This window comes from Mucor velutinosus (genome assembly GCF_035048745.1).
Source record: "Mucor velutinosus strain NIH1002 chromosome Unknown tig00001564, whole genome shotgun sequence".
In the NCBI taxonomy this organism is placed as follows: Eukaryota; Fungi; Mucoromycota; class Mucoromycetes; order Mucorales; family Mucoraceae; genus Mucor; species Mucor velutinosus.
Window position 1 is genome coordinate 1 of NW_027041906.1, and position 16,788 is coordinate 16,788.

The 16,788-nt window shown below is 37.1% G+C and overlaps 5 protein-coding genes across 5 annotated transcripts; all 5 read left to right on the plus strand.

Moving 5' to 3' along the window:
- Positions 1–1,063: 1,063 nt before the first annotated feature.
- Positions 1,064–2,074, plus strand: ATC70_010255 (uncharacterized protein; the record flags this gene model as incomplete). Its single annotated transcript, XM_064829475.1, has 1 exon — positions 1,064–2,074. The coding sequence occupies one exon, from the start codon at positions 1,064–1,066 to the stop codon at positions 2,072–2,074; it is 1,011 nt and encodes a 336-aa protein (XP_064681977.1).
- A 33-nt stretch (positions 2,075–2,107) lies between these two features.
- On the plus strand, positions 2,108–4,137 carry ATC70_010256 (uncharacterized protein; the record flags this gene model as incomplete). The annotated part of the gene is made up of 3 exons (XM_064829476.1): positions 2,108–2,110; positions 2,190–2,217; positions 2,270–4,137. The coding sequence occupies 3 exons, from the start codon at positions 2,108–2,110 to the stop codon at positions 4,135–4,137; spliced, it is 1,899 nt and encodes a 632-aa protein (XP_064681978.1).
- Positions 4,138–6,017: 1,880 nt separating this feature from the next.
- On the plus strand, positions 6,018–7,031 carry ATC70_010257 (Rhizopuspepsin-2; the record flags this gene model as incomplete). The annotated part of the gene is made up of 1 exon (XM_064829477.1): positions 6,018–7,031. One exon carries the CDS (start codon positions 6,018–6,020, stop codon positions 7,029–7,031), a length of 1,014 nt encoding a protein of 337 aa, XP_064681979.1.
- A 473-nt stretch (positions 7,032–7,504) lies between these two features.
- On the plus strand, positions 7,505–9,094 carry ATC70_010258 (DDE_3 domain-containing protein; the record flags this gene model as incomplete). Its single annotated transcript, XM_064829478.1, has 1 exon — positions 7,505–9,094. One exon carries the CDS (start codon positions 7,505–7,507, stop codon positions 9,092–9,094), a length of 1,590 nt encoding a protein of 529 aa, XP_064681980.1.
- Positions 9,095–12,973: 3,879 nt separating this feature from the next.
- Positions 12,974–14,801, plus strand: RPS17B_2 (40S ribosomal protein S17.e.B; the record flags this gene model as incomplete). The annotated part of the gene is made up of 4 exons (XM_064829479.1): positions 12,974–13,219; positions 13,286–13,800; positions 13,878–14,628; positions 14,688–14,801. 4 exons carry the CDS (start codon positions 12,974–12,976, stop codon positions 14,799–14,801), a joined length of 1,626 nt encoding a protein of 541 aa, XP_064681981.1.
- Positions 14,802–16,788: the final 1,987 nt, after the last annotated feature.

Sequence of the window (16,788 nt, forward strand, 5' to 3'; positions counted from 1 at the left end):
AACCCTAACCCTAACCCTAACCCTAACCCTAACCCTAACCCTAACCCTAACCCTAACCCTAACCCTAACCCTAACCCTAACCCTAACCCTAACCTTAACCCTTACCCTATCCCTAACCCTAACCCTAATACTAACACTAATGTTGATACCTCACACCAACACTAGTGCTTTAAAAAAAATTTGACCATGAAAGACCCCTCTTGGCCTCATGAAGAACAAATTTTTCATTTACCTTACCCTTACTTACACTGTGGACATTCCTGGTTGTAAGATCCTGATCATGCTTTCTATTAAAAAAAAGAAAACTGTCAGAATAACTCCTGAAATCTGCTCATATTTTACCTTGTAATTACCTCGGACTTGTTCTGTGGGACAGCGGCTTCTCTTATGGGAAGGGTTATAAGTAGTAAAATATATAGAGTGTTTTCAAAATAAAAAATGTGGGCGATAAAAATCCCCAATTTTTTCCAGGGTATTTATATTTTTTTCACCATTAGTCTCGGCACTTAACACCGAGTCTAAAAAAGGATCTCGGCACTTAACGCCGAATCTAAAAAAGATCTCGGCACTTAACGCCGAATCTCGGCACATAAACGCCGAATCTCGGCACATAAACGCCGAATCTCGGCACATAACGCCGAGTCTAAAGGGATCTCGGCACTTAACGCCGAGTCTAATCTTCCCTTAAATTTCCGGATCACGTCTTTCACCCGACTTATTCCGACTTTCGTGTGAAAAAATAATTTTTCAAAAAGATATATAAAGAGCTAGTATAATGCACCTGAAGAAGCTACATCTCTTGTAGCGAATAGATTCAATCTAAGTGTTTCTAGACTCTCTCCTTTGTTGCTTCTTTGGTTTTTGGATATATTTTCTATTATTATCTCTCTAACCCTAACATCTCTCCAACAATCTGCTCTTTCTGGTCACCGCTCTCTCTTGCCGTCACCACTACAACTATATCTCTTTTGGATCTCTCTGTCTCGCTCGTCAAAACTTTTTTTCTCTCTCTCTCTCAAGTCAACCTCTTTTTTCTCCTGAACTGTCTTTTTTGGTATAACAAATGAACAATAATTCTGATAACTCATTGTATTCCAAGATTAATGAACAGGGCTTCCCGATTCTCATCCATCTGGATAATCTTCGCGTTGCCACTGAGGCTTTGATTTTCTTTCCTGCTGTTGCTTCTGTCTGGTCCTCGTTTCCCAAGTGGTGTCAAGAAGCAATCATGTACAGCATGAATGATGTCTTCAAGATACATCATCATGCTCAAGTCGGTTTGGTCAAGGCTTTGGATAGTCTCAAGGCTCACCTGGTTAATGGTACCTTTCCACAAGTCGTTCTCGCTGCTGTTCCGGGAGTTAAGAATCTGCATATGGACAATTCCCTGTCTGATGCAGATAAATCGCTTTTTTCTTCTTCCATTGAAAATGCGGTACTTTCGGCTCGTTCTGCTATTCTTAAAACCCTTATAGAAAGCAAAGAACGTGCACTACAGGCTCATCAATTGCAAGCATCACCCGCTTTTGTCCTAGCACAATGCCGTGATAGAATTTTTGAGTCGATTTTGGCCATGGGTGGTTCGATTGAACATCTTACCGATACCCAGATTCATGATGTGGTTCGTTCCCTGTGTCATCTCAGACACAACATGAATAATGTGCTCGAAACCCAGGCTTGGGCTAGAGTACAGGCCGAACGTAAACAGCAAAAGGCCAAATCTGCCGCTGATACCGTTATGGAATCTTCCTCTGACCTCTCTTCTGCCCAGCTCACTGACTCCATCACCAAGTTGGTTAACAAGACTGTTCAGTCAAAAATCTCGGCTCTTGACAAGAAATTGTCAAAACTTACTGTCTCTGGTTCCTCTTCTCGTCCGTCTTCTCGTCGTCCTGCTGCTTCGTCTTCGTCAAGAAAGCAAGGCAACCCCAAGTCGTCCTCTTCTTCGGGAAAAGGCTCTCGACCTTTGTCCGGCCCCACCAAGGGTCGAATCCAGAAAGGGGCCCCCAACCCCAATCGTCGTCTTGCCCCCGGTCCCACCCCCTTCAAAGCTTTGAAGGGAAAAAGAGGTTAAACCCTCTTAGTGGGCGTCACTACTCTTGTGAACATGGTACGTATAGATCTCCTACTACTTGTAGACACTTTGATGTTCGTAGAGCACACACTTATCCTCCTTGGTTTTTTCATAGTGCTCGCCTCAAAGATCGTATCAACTTTGTCATAAAGCATTCGTCCCCTCTATGGGCGGATACTTATATTTTTAATAAAGCTGTTCACAATTATTCTTCTATAAATATTCCAACTTCTGTTAGAAAATATTTAGGATTTGGTACAAAGTTTGTTCCTAAACCCAAAGCAAATCCTCGCTTAATTTTACCAAGCGTAGAAGACTTTACAAGACGCATTCGTATTAAGGAAATTTTCAAAGATACTCGTGATAATCCTGACTTTGATATTAGATTCCATGTCAAAACCTCGACTTGGAAACCTAATCCTTCCTCAAATACCTTGATTGAAAAAGGGCTTAGACTTGTAAAAAGTAATGTCATGCCTCTTAATCATCCTACACATTATCAAGTTTATAATAATAGACTTAATGATATTGTACCCAAGTTCTTTAAGGATTTTATTAATAATCCTGATATACTCATTAAAGCTTCTGATAAAAATCTTGGACTTACTGTTCTCGACACTAGCTGGTATATTCAAGAAGGACTTCGACAATTAAATGACCCCCGCTTCTATAAGCAATTAGACAAAAATTTCTTTTCTCCTGAAAATTTTGATTCTAATATTCAGAACATTGTTAGTACTGCTAATAGTTTATTATCTTTACTATGTTCTCAATGGGGTACATCCATCTTTAATAAACAACATGAGAAATATCTTAGGCATCGACTCCTTAATGATAGAAAGTTACCTACCTTTCATCTGTTGCCAAAGATTCACAAGACACCTATGCAAGGTCGTCCTATTGTTCCTTCTCACAGTTGGGTCACGACTGGTTTCTCTACTTATATTGATACAGTCTTACAAAAAGTACTTCCACACTTGCCCTATATTATTAAAGATACTAAATCCCTTGTTAAATCACTTGATGGAATTTCTATTCCTCAAGACGAAAGACTTTTATGGCTAGTTACTGGTGATGTGTCTTCAATGTACACTAATCTACCTACTACCCCATATGCTTTCGATGTTATTGCTAAAACTGTTGACAAATATCTTCCTCTTTCTCCAAATGATACTACCCTTATCAGAGAAACACTCAAGTTTGTCATGAGCAATAACTATTTTACTTTTCAAGGAATACCATATCATCAGGTCTCAGGTATTGCTATGGGTACTGCATGCGCTCCTGCTTATGCAAATATCTTGATGCATCATTTCGAAGAACGTTTCTTTGAATTTAATCCTGATTTTACTCTGATCTTTTATGGTCGATATATCGATGATATCTTTTTCATGTTTAAAGGTTCTGAACAAGAACTTAAAACTTTCTTGACTACTTTTGATACCAAACGTGCTTTTAGTAATCAATTAAAGATATCTTGGGATTATTCAACTACCTCTGTTAGTTTTCTTGACCTTCAAATTCATGCAAAACATAATAAAGTTGAATTATCCACACATCAGAAAATGCTTAATAAATACTTGTACATTCCATTCTCTTCTTATCATCCCAAAGATAATAAAGTTGGTTTTATTAAAGCTGAACTGATCAGATATATTCGTAACAGCTCTTCCTATCGAAGTTTTGCTAACACTGCTAAACAATTTTTTACTCGTTTACGACTCCGTGGTTACCCGCCACGATTCTTAATCTGGGTCTTTAGCCAAGTGCGTTACGATGACAGACCGAAATATCTAGAAGATGCTCCTCTTAGTACAGATAATACTCTTGTTCCTTTTGTTACAATGTATAATCCTATTTGGGAGACTCCACATCTTCGTAAAGGACTTAGGGAATTTTTTACTTTAAATCCACACTACAGACCAGTAGTTGCTTTTAAAAGAAATAAAAACATAGCTGATTTATTAAATCGTGCCAATGTACGCAAGTTAACGGGAAAACAGTTCCATTCATTACAACAGGATGGACTTTGTTGGATTTCGTCTAAAAAACGTAAACCATAACCCTTACCCTATCCCTAACCCTAACCCTAACACTAACACTAATGTTGATACCTCACACCAACACTAGTGCTTTAAAAAATTTGACCATGAAAGACCCCTCTTGGCCTCATGAAGAACAAATTTTTCACTTACCTTACCCTTACTTACACTGTGGACATTCCTGGTTGTAAGATCCTGATCATGCTTTCTATTAAAAAAAAGAAAACTGTCAGAATAACTCCTGAAATCTGCTCATATTTTACCTTGTAATTACCTCGGACTTGTTCTGTGGGACAGCGGCTTCTCTTATGGGAAGGGTTATAAGTAGTAAAATATATAGAGTGTTTTCAAAATAAAAAATGTGGGCGATAAAAATCCCCAATTTTTTCCAGGGTATTTATATTTTTTTCACCATTAGTCTCGGCACTTAACACCGAGTCTAAAAAAGGATCTCGGCACTTAACGCCGAATCTAAAAAAGATCTCGGCACTTAACGCCGAATCTCGGCACATAAACGCCGAATCTCGGCACATAAACGCCGAATCTCGGCACATAACGCCGAGTCTAAAGGGATCTCGGCACTTAACGCCGAGTCTAATCTTCCCTTAAATTTCCGGATCACGTCTTTCACCCGACTTATTCCGACTTTCGTGTGAAAAAATAATTTTTCAAAAAGATATATAAAGAGCTAGTATAATGCACCTGAAGAAGCTACATCTCTTGTAGCGAATAGATTCAATCTAAGTGTTTCTAGACTCTCTCCTTTGTTGCTTCTTTGGTTTTTGGATATATTTTCTATTATTATCTCTCTAACCCTAACCCTAACCCTAACCCTAACCCTAACCCTAACCCTAATCCTAACCCTAATTCTGACTCTAACCATAATTTTAATCCTAATCATAACCGTAATCCTAATTCTAATCCTATGTCTAATCTTATTCCTAACCCCTAACTCTTATCTTATATGTAACCCTATATTTAACACTAATGTTGGTACCTCACACCAACAATAGTACTTTGAAAAATTGACCATGAAAGACCCCTCTTGGTCTCATGAAGAACAAATTTTTTCACTTACCTTACCCATGCTTACACTGTGGACATTCCTGGTTGTAAGATCCTGATCATGCTTTCTATTAAAAAAGAAAACTGTCAGAATAACTCCTGAAATCTGCTCATATTTTACCTTGTAATTGCCTCGGACTTGTTCTGTGGGACATCGGCTTCTCTTATGTGAAGGGTTATAAGTAGTAAAATATATAGAGTGTTTTCAAAATAAAAAATGTGGGCGATAAAAATCCCCAATTTTTTCCAGGGTATTTATATTTTTTCACCATTAGTCTCGGCACTTAACACCGAGTCTAAAAAAGGATCTCGGCACTTAACGCCGAATCTCGGCACATAAACGCCGAATCTCGGCACATAAACGCCGAATCTCGGCACATAAACGCCGAATCTCGGCACATAACGCCGAATCTAAAGGGATCTCGGCACTTAACGCCGAGTCTAATCTTCCCTTAAATTTCCGGATCACGTCTTTCACCCGACTTATTCCGACTTTCGTGTGAAAAAATAATTTTTCAAAAAGATATATAAAGAGCTAGTATAATGCACCTGAAGAAGCTACATCTCTTGTAGCGAATAGATTCAATCTAAGTGTTTCTAGACTCTCTCCTTTGTTGCTTCTTTGGTTTTTGGATATATTTTTTATTATTATCTCTCTAACCCTAACCTCACTCCAACAATCTGCTCTTTCTGGTCACCGCTCTCTCTCTTGCCGTCACCACTACAACTATATCTCTTTTGGATCTCTCTGTCTCGCTCGTCAAAACTTTTTTCTCTCTCTCTCTCTCTCAAGTCAACCTCTTTTTTCTCCTGAACTGTCTTTTTTGGTATAACAAATGAACAATAATTCTGATAACTCATTGTATTCCAAGATTAATGAACAGGGCTTCCCGATTCTCATCCATCTGGATAATCTTCGCGTTGCCACTGAGGCTTTGATTTTCTTTCCTGCTGTTGCTTCTGTCTGGTCCTCGTTTCCCAAGTGGTGTCAAGAAGCAATCATGTACAGTATGAATGATGTCTTCAAGATCCATCATCATGCTCAAGTCGGTTTGGTCAAGGCTTTGGATAGTCTCAAGGCTCACCTGGTTAATGGTACCTTTCCACAAGTCGTTCTCGCTGCTGTTCCGGGAGTTAAGAATCTACATATGGACAATTCCCTGTCTGATGCAGATAAATCGCTTTTTTCTTCTTCCATTGAAAATGCGGTACTTTCGGCTCGTTCTGCTATTCTTAAAACCCTTATAGAAAGCAAAGAACGTGCACTACAGGCTCATCAATTGCAAGCATCACCCGCTTTTGTCCTAGCACAATGCCGTGATAGAATTTTTGAGTCGATTTTGGCCATGGGTGGTTCGATTGAACATCTTACCGATACCCAGATTCATGATGTGGTTCGTTCCCTGTGTCATCTCAGACATAACATGAATAATGTGCTCGAAACCCAGGCTTGGGCTAGAGTACAGGCCGAACGTAAACAGCAAAAGGCCAAATCTGCCGCTGATACCGTTATGGAATCTTCCTCTGACCTCTCTTCTGCCCAACTCACTGACTCCATCACCAAGTTGGTTAACAAGACTGTTCAGTCAAAAATCTCGGCTCTTGACAAGAAATTGTCAAAACTTACTGTCTCTGGTTCCTCTTCTCGTCCGTCTTCTCGTCGTCCTGCTGCTTCGTCTTCCTCAAGAAAGCAAGGCAACTCCAAGTCGTCCTCTTCTTCCTCGGGAAAAGGCTCTCGACCTTTGTCCGGCCCCACCAAGGGTCGAATCCAGAAAGGGGCCCCCAACCCCAATCGTCGTCTTGCCCCCGGTCCCACCCCCTTCAAAGCTTTGAAGGGAAAAAGAGGTTAAACCCTCTTAGTGGGCGTCACTACTCTTGTGAACATGGTACGTATAGATCTCCTACTACTTGTAGACACTTTGATGTTCGTAGAGCACACACTTATCCTCCTTGGTTTTTTCATAGTGTTCGCCTCAAAGATCGTATCAACTTTGTCATAAAGCATTCGTCCCCTCTATGGGCGGATACTTATATTTTTAATAAAGCTGTTCACAATTATTCTTCTATAAATATTCCAACTTCTGTTAGAAAATATTTAGGATTTGGTACAAAGTTTGTTCCTAAACCCAAAGCAAATCCTCGCTTAATTTTACCAAGCGTAGAAGACTTTACAAGACGCATTCGTATTAAGGAAATTTTCAAAGATACTCGTGATAATCCTGACTTTGATATTAGATTCCATGTCAAAACCTCGACTTGGAAACCTAATCCTTCCTCAAATACCTTGATTGAAAAAGGGCTTAGACTTGTAAAAAGTAATGTCATGCCTCTTAATCATCCTACACATTATCAAGTTTATAATAATAGACTTAATGATATTGTACCCAAGTTCTTTAAGGAATTTATTAATAATCCTGATATACTCATTAAAGCTTCTGATAAAAATCTTGGACTCACTGTTCTTGACACTAGCTGGTATATTCAAGAAGGACTTCGACAATTAAATGACCCCCGCTTCTATAAGCAATTAGACAAAAATTTCTTTTCTCCTGAAAATTTTGATTCTAATATTCAGAACATTGTTAGTACTGCTAATAGTTTATTATCTTTACTATGTTCTCAATGGGGTACATCCATCTTTAATAAACAGCATGAGAAATATCTTAGGCATCGACTCCTTAATGATAGAAAGTTACCTACCTTTCATCTGCTGCCAAAGATTCACAAGACACCTATGCAAGGTCGTCCTATTGTTCCTTCTCATAGTTGGGTCACGACTGGTTTCTCTACTTATATTGATACAGTCTTACAAAAAGTACTTCCACACTTGCCCTATATTATTAAAGATACTAAATCCCTTGTTAAATCACTTGATGGAATTTCTATTCCTCAAGACGAAAGACTTTTATGGCTAGTTACTGGTGATGTGTCTTCAATGTACACTAATCTACCTACTACCCCATATGCTTTCGATGTTATTGCTAAAACTGTTGACAAATATCTTCCTCTTTCTCCAAATGATACTACCCTTATCAGAGAAACACTCAAGTTTGTCATGAGCAATAACTATTTTACTTTTCAAGGAATACCATATCATCAGGTCTCAGGTATTGCTATGGGTACTGCATGCGCTCCTGCTTATGCAAATATCTTGATGCATCATTTCGAAGAACGTTTCTTTGAATTTAATCCTGATTTTACTCTGATCTTTTATGGTCGATATATCGATGATATCTTTTTCATGTTTAAAGGTTCTGAACAAGAACTTAAAACTTTCTTGACTACTTTTGATACCAAACGTGCTTTTAGTAATCAATTAAAGATATCTTGGGATTATTCAACTACCTCTGTTAGTTTTCTTGACCTTCAAATTCATGCAAAACATAATAAAGTTGAATTATCCACACATCAGAAAATGCTTAATAAATACTTGTACATTCCATTCTCTTCTTATCATCCCAAAGATAATAAAGTTGGTTTTATTAAAGCTGAACTGATCAGATATATTCGTAACAGCTCTTCCTATCGAAGTTTTGCTAACACTGCTAAACAATTTTTTACTCGTTTACGACTCCGTGGTTACCCGCCACGATTCTTAATCTGGGTCTTTAGCCAAGTGCGTTACGATGACAGACCGAAATATCTAGAAGATGCTCCTCTTAGTACAGATAATACTCTTGTTCCTTTTGTTACAATGTATAATCCTATTTGGGAGACTCCACATCTTCGTAAAGGACTTAGGGAATTTTTTACTTTAAATCCACACTACAGACCAGTAGTTGCTTTTAAAAGAAATAAAAACATAGCTGATTTATTAAATCGTGCCAATGTACGCAAGTTAACGGGAAAACAGTTCCATTCATTACAACAGGATGGACTTTGTTGGATTTCGTCTAAAAAACGTAAACCATAACCCTTACCCTATCCCTAACCCTAACCCTAACACTAACACTAATGTTGGTACCTCACACCAGCAATAGTACTTTGAAAAATTTGACCATGAAAGACCCCTCTTGGTCTCATGAAGAACAAATTTTTCACTTACCTTACCCTTACTTACACTGTGGACATTCCTGGTTGTAAGATCCTGATCATGCTTTCTATTAAAAAAAGAAAACTGTCAGAATAACTCCTGAAATCTGCTCATATTTTACCTTGTAATTGCCTCGGACTTGTTCTGTGGGACATCGGCTTCTTTTATGGGAAGGGTTATAAGTAGTAAAATATATAGAGTGTTTTCAAAATAAAAAATGTGGGCGATAAAAATCCCCAATTTTTTCCAGGGTATTTATATTTTTTCACCATTAGTCTCGGCACTTAACACCGAGTCTAAAAAAGGATCTCGGCACTTAACGCCGAATCTCGGCACTTAAACGCCGAATCTCGGCACATAAACGCCGAATCTAAAGGGATCTCGGCACTTAACGCCGAGTCTAATCTTCCCTTAAATTTCCGGATCACGTCTTTCACCCGACTTATTCCGACTTTCGTGTGAAAAAATAATTTTTCAAAAAGATATATAAAGAGCTAGTATAATGCACCTGAAGAAGCTACATCTCATTGTAGCGAATAGATTCAAATCTAAGTGTCTCTAGACTCTCAACTTTGTTGCTTCTTTATCGGTTTTTTGGATATATTCTTATTTTTATTCCTATCTAACCCTAACCCTAACCCTGATCCTGACATTATCTCTAACCCTAACAATATTCCTAATCTTATCTATATTCCTGACCCTAATCATAATACTAATCCTAATATATGCCTATCTCTGATCTGTTCATAACTGTATTCATAATCCTAATATTATCATAATGTCAAACAGGTCACTTATCCTAACAATAATCCTGAACCTTATGTTTAATCCTGACATTAACATTGACTCTAACCCTGTTCTTAATATTATCATTAACCATAATATAAATTTATGACTAATATTGACTATAATATTAACTCTAATCATAACACTAATGTTGTTCCAGTGCCTTATTATATTCATAATTCTAACCCTAATTTTAATCGTAAAAACTATAATATTAACCATAATCCCTATCATTAATCCTAGTTTGGTCCTATTATTATCCTTTCCCTCATCCTATTCTTAATCTTATCCCTAATCATAATCATACTCCTATTTTTAATCTTAACTTTAATGTTAATGTTATTACTATTCCTATTATATATATATCATAACCCTAATCTTAACATGTACATATATTTAATCTTGATCATAATTCTAACCCTAATATAATCTGTTTCTTTTTTTTTTTTCTTCTTCTTCTTTGTCTCTTATTCGATTATTGTATATTATCTTATGTAATATGTGTTGTTTTATTCATTACTTTTGTATTATTTTATATATATGCTATACCTATTATTATCTATTATCCCTTATTTATATATTTTTATTATGTGTATTTATTCATTGTACCCTCGTGTTTGTGAAATGGTATTATGCATTTATGTGTTCTATTTGCTATACAAGTATCATCCTGTTCGTTGTATAGTGGTAATTATTATTCTCTGCTATGGTAATGTATTCGCTCCGCTATGGTAATGTATTCGCTTTTTATTTTCTTTTATTTATTTATATTTTTATTTTTTTTACTGTTCATATTCTCTCTTATTTGTTTTTTTTTCTTTATCTCTGTTACTATTTTTATTATTTCTTTCTACTTTGTCTATTTCTTTTCTCTACCCCTTTCCCCTTTTCTGTCTTTTTTTGCCTATTCTTCTCTCCTTTTCTGTGTATTTATTTTCGTAGTTTCTTCGTCCTTTCTCTTTCTATAATTCTTCCTATTCCATTTCCTCGTCTCTGTGTATTTTATCCCCTATCCCTTTTCTTTTTTTCTTGTTTGTTTTTCCCTTCTCTCTGTATATGCTTTCTCTCTTTCTGTTATTCTCTCTTTCCGTTCTCTCTTTCCCCCTTTGTCTGTGTTTTTGTCCACCTTTCTTTTTTTCATATATCTTTTCTCTGTTTATATTTGCGTTTTTGCTTCTCCGTTTTTTCTTTGTTTGCTTGTTCTCCCGGTCTCTTCCTGTGCTTTATCTTCATGTTTCCCTTTTCTGTTCTGCTTATATTCTTTATCCTCCTTCTCGAACCTTTTTCTTTTCGACTTTTTTTCTCTATTTATTTCTTTCTGTTTCTTTATCGCATTTTCTTTCCTTGACATTGTTTCTTTCGCCTTTCTTTTATCTTTGCCTATTTTCTTCTTTCATGTTTATTTTTTTTTTTGACTTACTTCTCCTTTCGCGTTATTTCCTTCATTTCTCTTTTTTCTTTCTCAATTTATTCCTACTCTTTTCTTTGCTTCTTATTCTTTACATTACTTTCATTTCTTTCGTCTCTTTGCTTTCCTACCATCTCCTTTTATATGTCTTTTTTTCTTTGTCCTATATATTACATTCTGTCTTTTCATGGTTTTCTTTGCTTCCCTTTATTGGTTTTGACTATTATTTGTACTTTTCTTTCTTAACTGTCTCAATTTTTCTATCTGTTTTGTTTGATTTACTCTTTTGCATTCTTTTTTGTTTATTATTTTTGCTCAATTTCTCTCTTTTTTTATGTATTTATTTTTTATCATTTTAATTCCTATTTTATCGGGTCCTTGTTTATCCAGTATTCGTTCCCATACTTGTTGTTGCTTCTTTTCTTATTATCGCAGTCTTATCTTTTCCCTTCTTTGTTCTTTTCTTAGTATCACAACCTTTTCTTTTTCTTTTCATTGTTGCTTTGCTCTATTCTGTTTTGATTTGTTTCTTTTAAATGTCACTATTCATTTTTTTATCACATTCCCTCTTTTATATATTCTTTGTTTAATATCCCAATCTCTTCTTGTGGTATTCTTACATTTTGTCTAATCCCTCCTTTTTTCCCTTTGTTTATTCTTCTGCCCTAATATATCAACAGTTGTTTTGTCGTGTATCATATTGAAAGCCCATAATAAGTTGTATCTCGTTCATCATTTTCCTCAATTGCTATTTTTCATTATTGATGAGTGATGTTGATGACTTATTTAAGATTTGTGATAACATATCAAGAAAGTGTAATGCTAACTAACCATTGACGCTTGATAGCATATTTATAAGTTGGCTGGTGCTCTCTCGTTACTGTTAAGAGCTTTCTATATTTTTTTAATAGTAAAACTGAAATTGATTATAACAGTTTAATGATATAATTATTTCAAACTATTTTTTTTTACTAATTATTCCAGAGCACGCTCTATGTAGTGGTATATATGTGACCGCTCAGTGAAGCAATCTCGGGTGAGATAATAACTGGATAACATTTTCTTTAAGTTCGCATACGCGAACTGGGCTATCTTCGGTTATCTTAGGCTACTTTCCCCTGTTTTTCAAACACCGAGCACTTCGGTGTTTGGGAAATGTTATTAGGAATGATATCTCATGTATCATGGTACCCAAGCACCGTGAGTCTGGCTTCTGATTGGCCATTCAAATGATACCTGTAATAATAGGATATCCTATTCTTATGTATCACTTGCCCTTTGTTCTGATCGGCTTTTAGCATGATGCCCATAGTACCCATGGTACCTAAGGTACCATTTCTCGACGACTCACGGCGTGAGTCGCCCAGAAATGTTATTAGGATATATTTTTGTATAATTATTATTTTTAACCACCAACGATATTGCATTTATGTCTACCAACCCATAAATACTTGGATGACTGGACCGTTCAGACAATGATTGTACCCGGCAAGAAGGCTCCAGTGGATATTGAATGATACTTAGCTATTTTTGTGGACGAAGTTCGTGATTTTAGTGAACACGGCATGCTGGTTCGAGTGAATGGTGGTAAAGTTGCCCGAGTAAGCGTTCATTTGGCAATGGCGATAGGCAATCTTGTAGAAGTATCACATTTGATGTTGCATGGAGGAGTCTCCATTCAGTTTGGCTGTATGAAGTGCCTCATAGACACACAAGGAGGCCAATGCTTTACTCGCACAATTAGAAATTTCCAATACAAAACTCTCGAACAACTGAAAGCACCACTGCCTGTTGGCGTAAAACATGTGTTTGTAAGTGAAGCGATTTCATTAAACAATCATGTATAGTTCTTGTACCAACCATCGTCTCTTCTATAGAACATCAAAGGACCATCCATGTTTACCACTCTCAAGTCTTTTCCTGCCAACCCATCGTTCTACGGTCTCAACACACTTCACCTACTGAGCATTGGATTAGCTAAGCATTTGTACGAGCTCTTGTCTTCTCCATTCCATCCATCCAAGTTTGATAACCGATACAAGCCCTCTATCGAAGAACTGAAAGAAGCAAAGCTTGATAAAGCAAGTGCCTGGCCTTACACCTTTGATTTAGATCCCAAAGTTCTGGCAAAGATCGGTCAGTATGTGGCTCAGTCAAAGAAGACCGTTCCAACTACCTTCAATGCACCATTCAACGACATTTTTGCACCAGGAGGAGTTACCAACTACCGAGCAGTTGACTATGAAGAGTTTATGATTTTCATTGTTCCAGCCCTGATAGCACCACACTATCCTGACTCAATCAGAAAACCTCTTCTGGGTATCGTTAAAGTGGCAGCTTTGGTATTGCAGAAGAATGAATTGCATGCTTCAGACTTACAATTCATAGAAGCGTAAGTATTGGCATCTTGCATAACAAAACCCATTTTATCCACAGACTAACAACTCACTTCTTTCTATCTCTGCACAGTAAGGTTAACGATTGGCACAAACTGCTGATCACTGAAATCAAAGCCAAACGCCTTCCTATCAAGACCTTTCGCCCAAACGCCCATTATTTAGGACACTTGACTTACATGATCAAAGCGCAAGGTTTACCGGCTTCGACTTCCAGTCGATCTATCGAAAGATCCATCGGTAGGTACAAACGCTTGATAAGTGCTCGCACAGATGTTGGTATACATGCCGGAAACATCATTGATCGTTTGGCAATTATGCGAGCCATCAAGGCATCTACAACTGGTGATGGTACAGGCGATGGTAAAGACAAACTGAATGATCTGGATGCTCGAATCAATCTCTTAGTGCCTCAACGGTATGATCCAACTACCTTCGTAAATTTAAAGAATGACGATGACAACGGAAGTCAGCTCTGGTATCCAGTCATCCACACAACGGTTTCAAGTATCCCAACCTCCATCAACATCAACATACGTCTTTTTGTCAAGGCTATACAGTCCTACTACGACCGGCAATACTCGACTAATGTTCTGCAGGATGTCCATATCAATGATCAACTGGATATTGTCGTCTCTGGAAGTGCCTGGGCATACAACTGCACTTATCGTTCAGAGTACTATCGCGATCTCACCGGTGCTAATTCTAGAGGAAGCCACTACATCATGGTATGGGCAGAATACTTGAGTTATGTCAATTCACAGGCTCATTATTGCCTTTATCGTTACTCATCAAAACCCATACTGGCGTCTGAATTTCCTAAGGTAACTCTCGTCGCAAAGTCAAGGCTTTCTATGTAGGGGCTGTTATTTTCATGTTCAAGCTCGAAATTGAGGGGATTGGCGATGAATTGTTCTTGCTTATTCGATTGGGAAAGACTCATGCTGTTGACGACAAAGACAAGACGATGCCCATAGTGGAGCTGGATGATGACTAGGATTCATCCGCATATCTGGTGTGCACATTTGAGCAGGTCATTTGCCAAGTTGGTCTGATGCGTTTTAGCGAGAATGACAAGAGATATAAAGTGATAACGAAGGAAAAGGTTTTCCGGACCTCGATAGAGGCTTATAAACCTGGAAAAAACTCATTTGTGCTACTTCAATAATAAAGATAAATATAGTACTTATTATTGTATTAGTACCCCCAACAAGTTAACAGACATTCAGCTTCATGATGTCGTTGTCCTCTTCTTCGTTTCTTCCCTTTTAGCTTCTGACATCAAAGACATCCCATTCAGCTCACTAAACAACGCTCAGTTCCTTTAATATGTGCCGAAAAGCACCATTAATTGCGGAGTAGGTGCCCCAACCTTAACTTGAGTAAAACACTAGTGCGAATAGCACTGTTGCCAGACAATGGCATCTTAAATTTTATGAAATTCTTATTTTTCCTTCATTCAATTGCCAATGTATTTATGTCTCACCCTTGCTATAAAGACCTAAGCGTGTATACAAAACAGGTTCCGACAAATGTCTTCTTTTTTGCCGTCTCCCTCACCTTCCATTCTTTATTGAATTCTTCCTTCTGTTTTCGCCTCGTCCTACTATTACTTAAGGCTTTGAACACTGATTTTTGCAAATATCAACGAAACACAAGGGCCACGATGGTTAAGATTCCTCTCACAACAATCTTTTTGCTCTTGTAAACCGGAAAGGTTCTATTGGGCTTTTTCTCCCGTATCTCTAAGATGATTTTTACCACTTTTAGCATCAAATAGGTGTTTCTTACTGCTTTTAGCGCTGAATACGCTGCTAACTCCTACTTTGAAGCGGTATTTTAAATACAAAAGACTTTCAAGATCCAATGCAAATATGATTCTGACAAATTTCAGTTTTCCCCTTTCCTTCATGGTTTATACGGTATTCTTCAATGGACGTTTACTTGCTCTCTCTTAGTTTTGATAGAATAGTGATAGATCTGCCGTTCAATTGTATACATAGGAGGGTATTACGAAAAACACCGAGAAAAACTTTAGATATTGATATTGTGCTTAATTTCCTGCCTAAACATGCAGAACAAAAAAGCTATATAAGAACTAGACACTTTGATGAATCCAAAAAAAAACTATCCTGAACACCGCATGTGCAACAATCAATTTTCAACTGCGAGATAAAGTGTTTAGAGGCCATTCTCTTTAGATTTGTTCCGGAAACGTATATAACAAACTAGATGTATAAGAAGAGGAAACATTGGGCAATCGTATTATTATTCTTGAGCACCCGATGACCCTTTGGGAATTCATAAATTGACATTTACTCAAAAAATATGCCTAATTTGCTTCTTTTTACATATTTTTATAGATAGATTTTGAAACCTTCGTTAGGCTATAACAAAGCATACGTGCTGCATTCTTTATTTCAAAGTTTTATATACTCAAAAAATGTGTTTTTGTGTAATATATTTTGTCCTCACTTCCTCAAATGGTTAAGCATTTGATGTACATCCATTTTTTGTGATACCACTGATAATTCTTTATTGAAAAAAAAATCCAATGCACCTTCAATACCCCAATTTTGGTGCAGATGATCTAAGTCTTGGTGCTTTTACTCTAAACTTGGTGTATTTGCACCAAGATTTTCGCCGTAGTGTTTTAGCATGATACCCATGGTATCCAGCTCAATAAACTCTACTTGCTGAGTGAATACAAATTGAACACTGCCGGCATTGTAAAGTATGGTATTCTTCCCAGAGCCAGTGGATAGTAAAATGTCCCGGAATTCCACATTTTGCCTGTATCCAGAGCATCTGAAAATTCTTCTTTTTGATATATTCATACTGGAAAAGACCAGATTATTACATATTTTTATTATAAATCAATTCATCTCGTTGTGTGTTATCACACTGTCTACTTACAACAGTATTTTTATATGTATAATATAATCTTATGAAATCAAAACAGCACTCTTGCGATGCCATTTTTA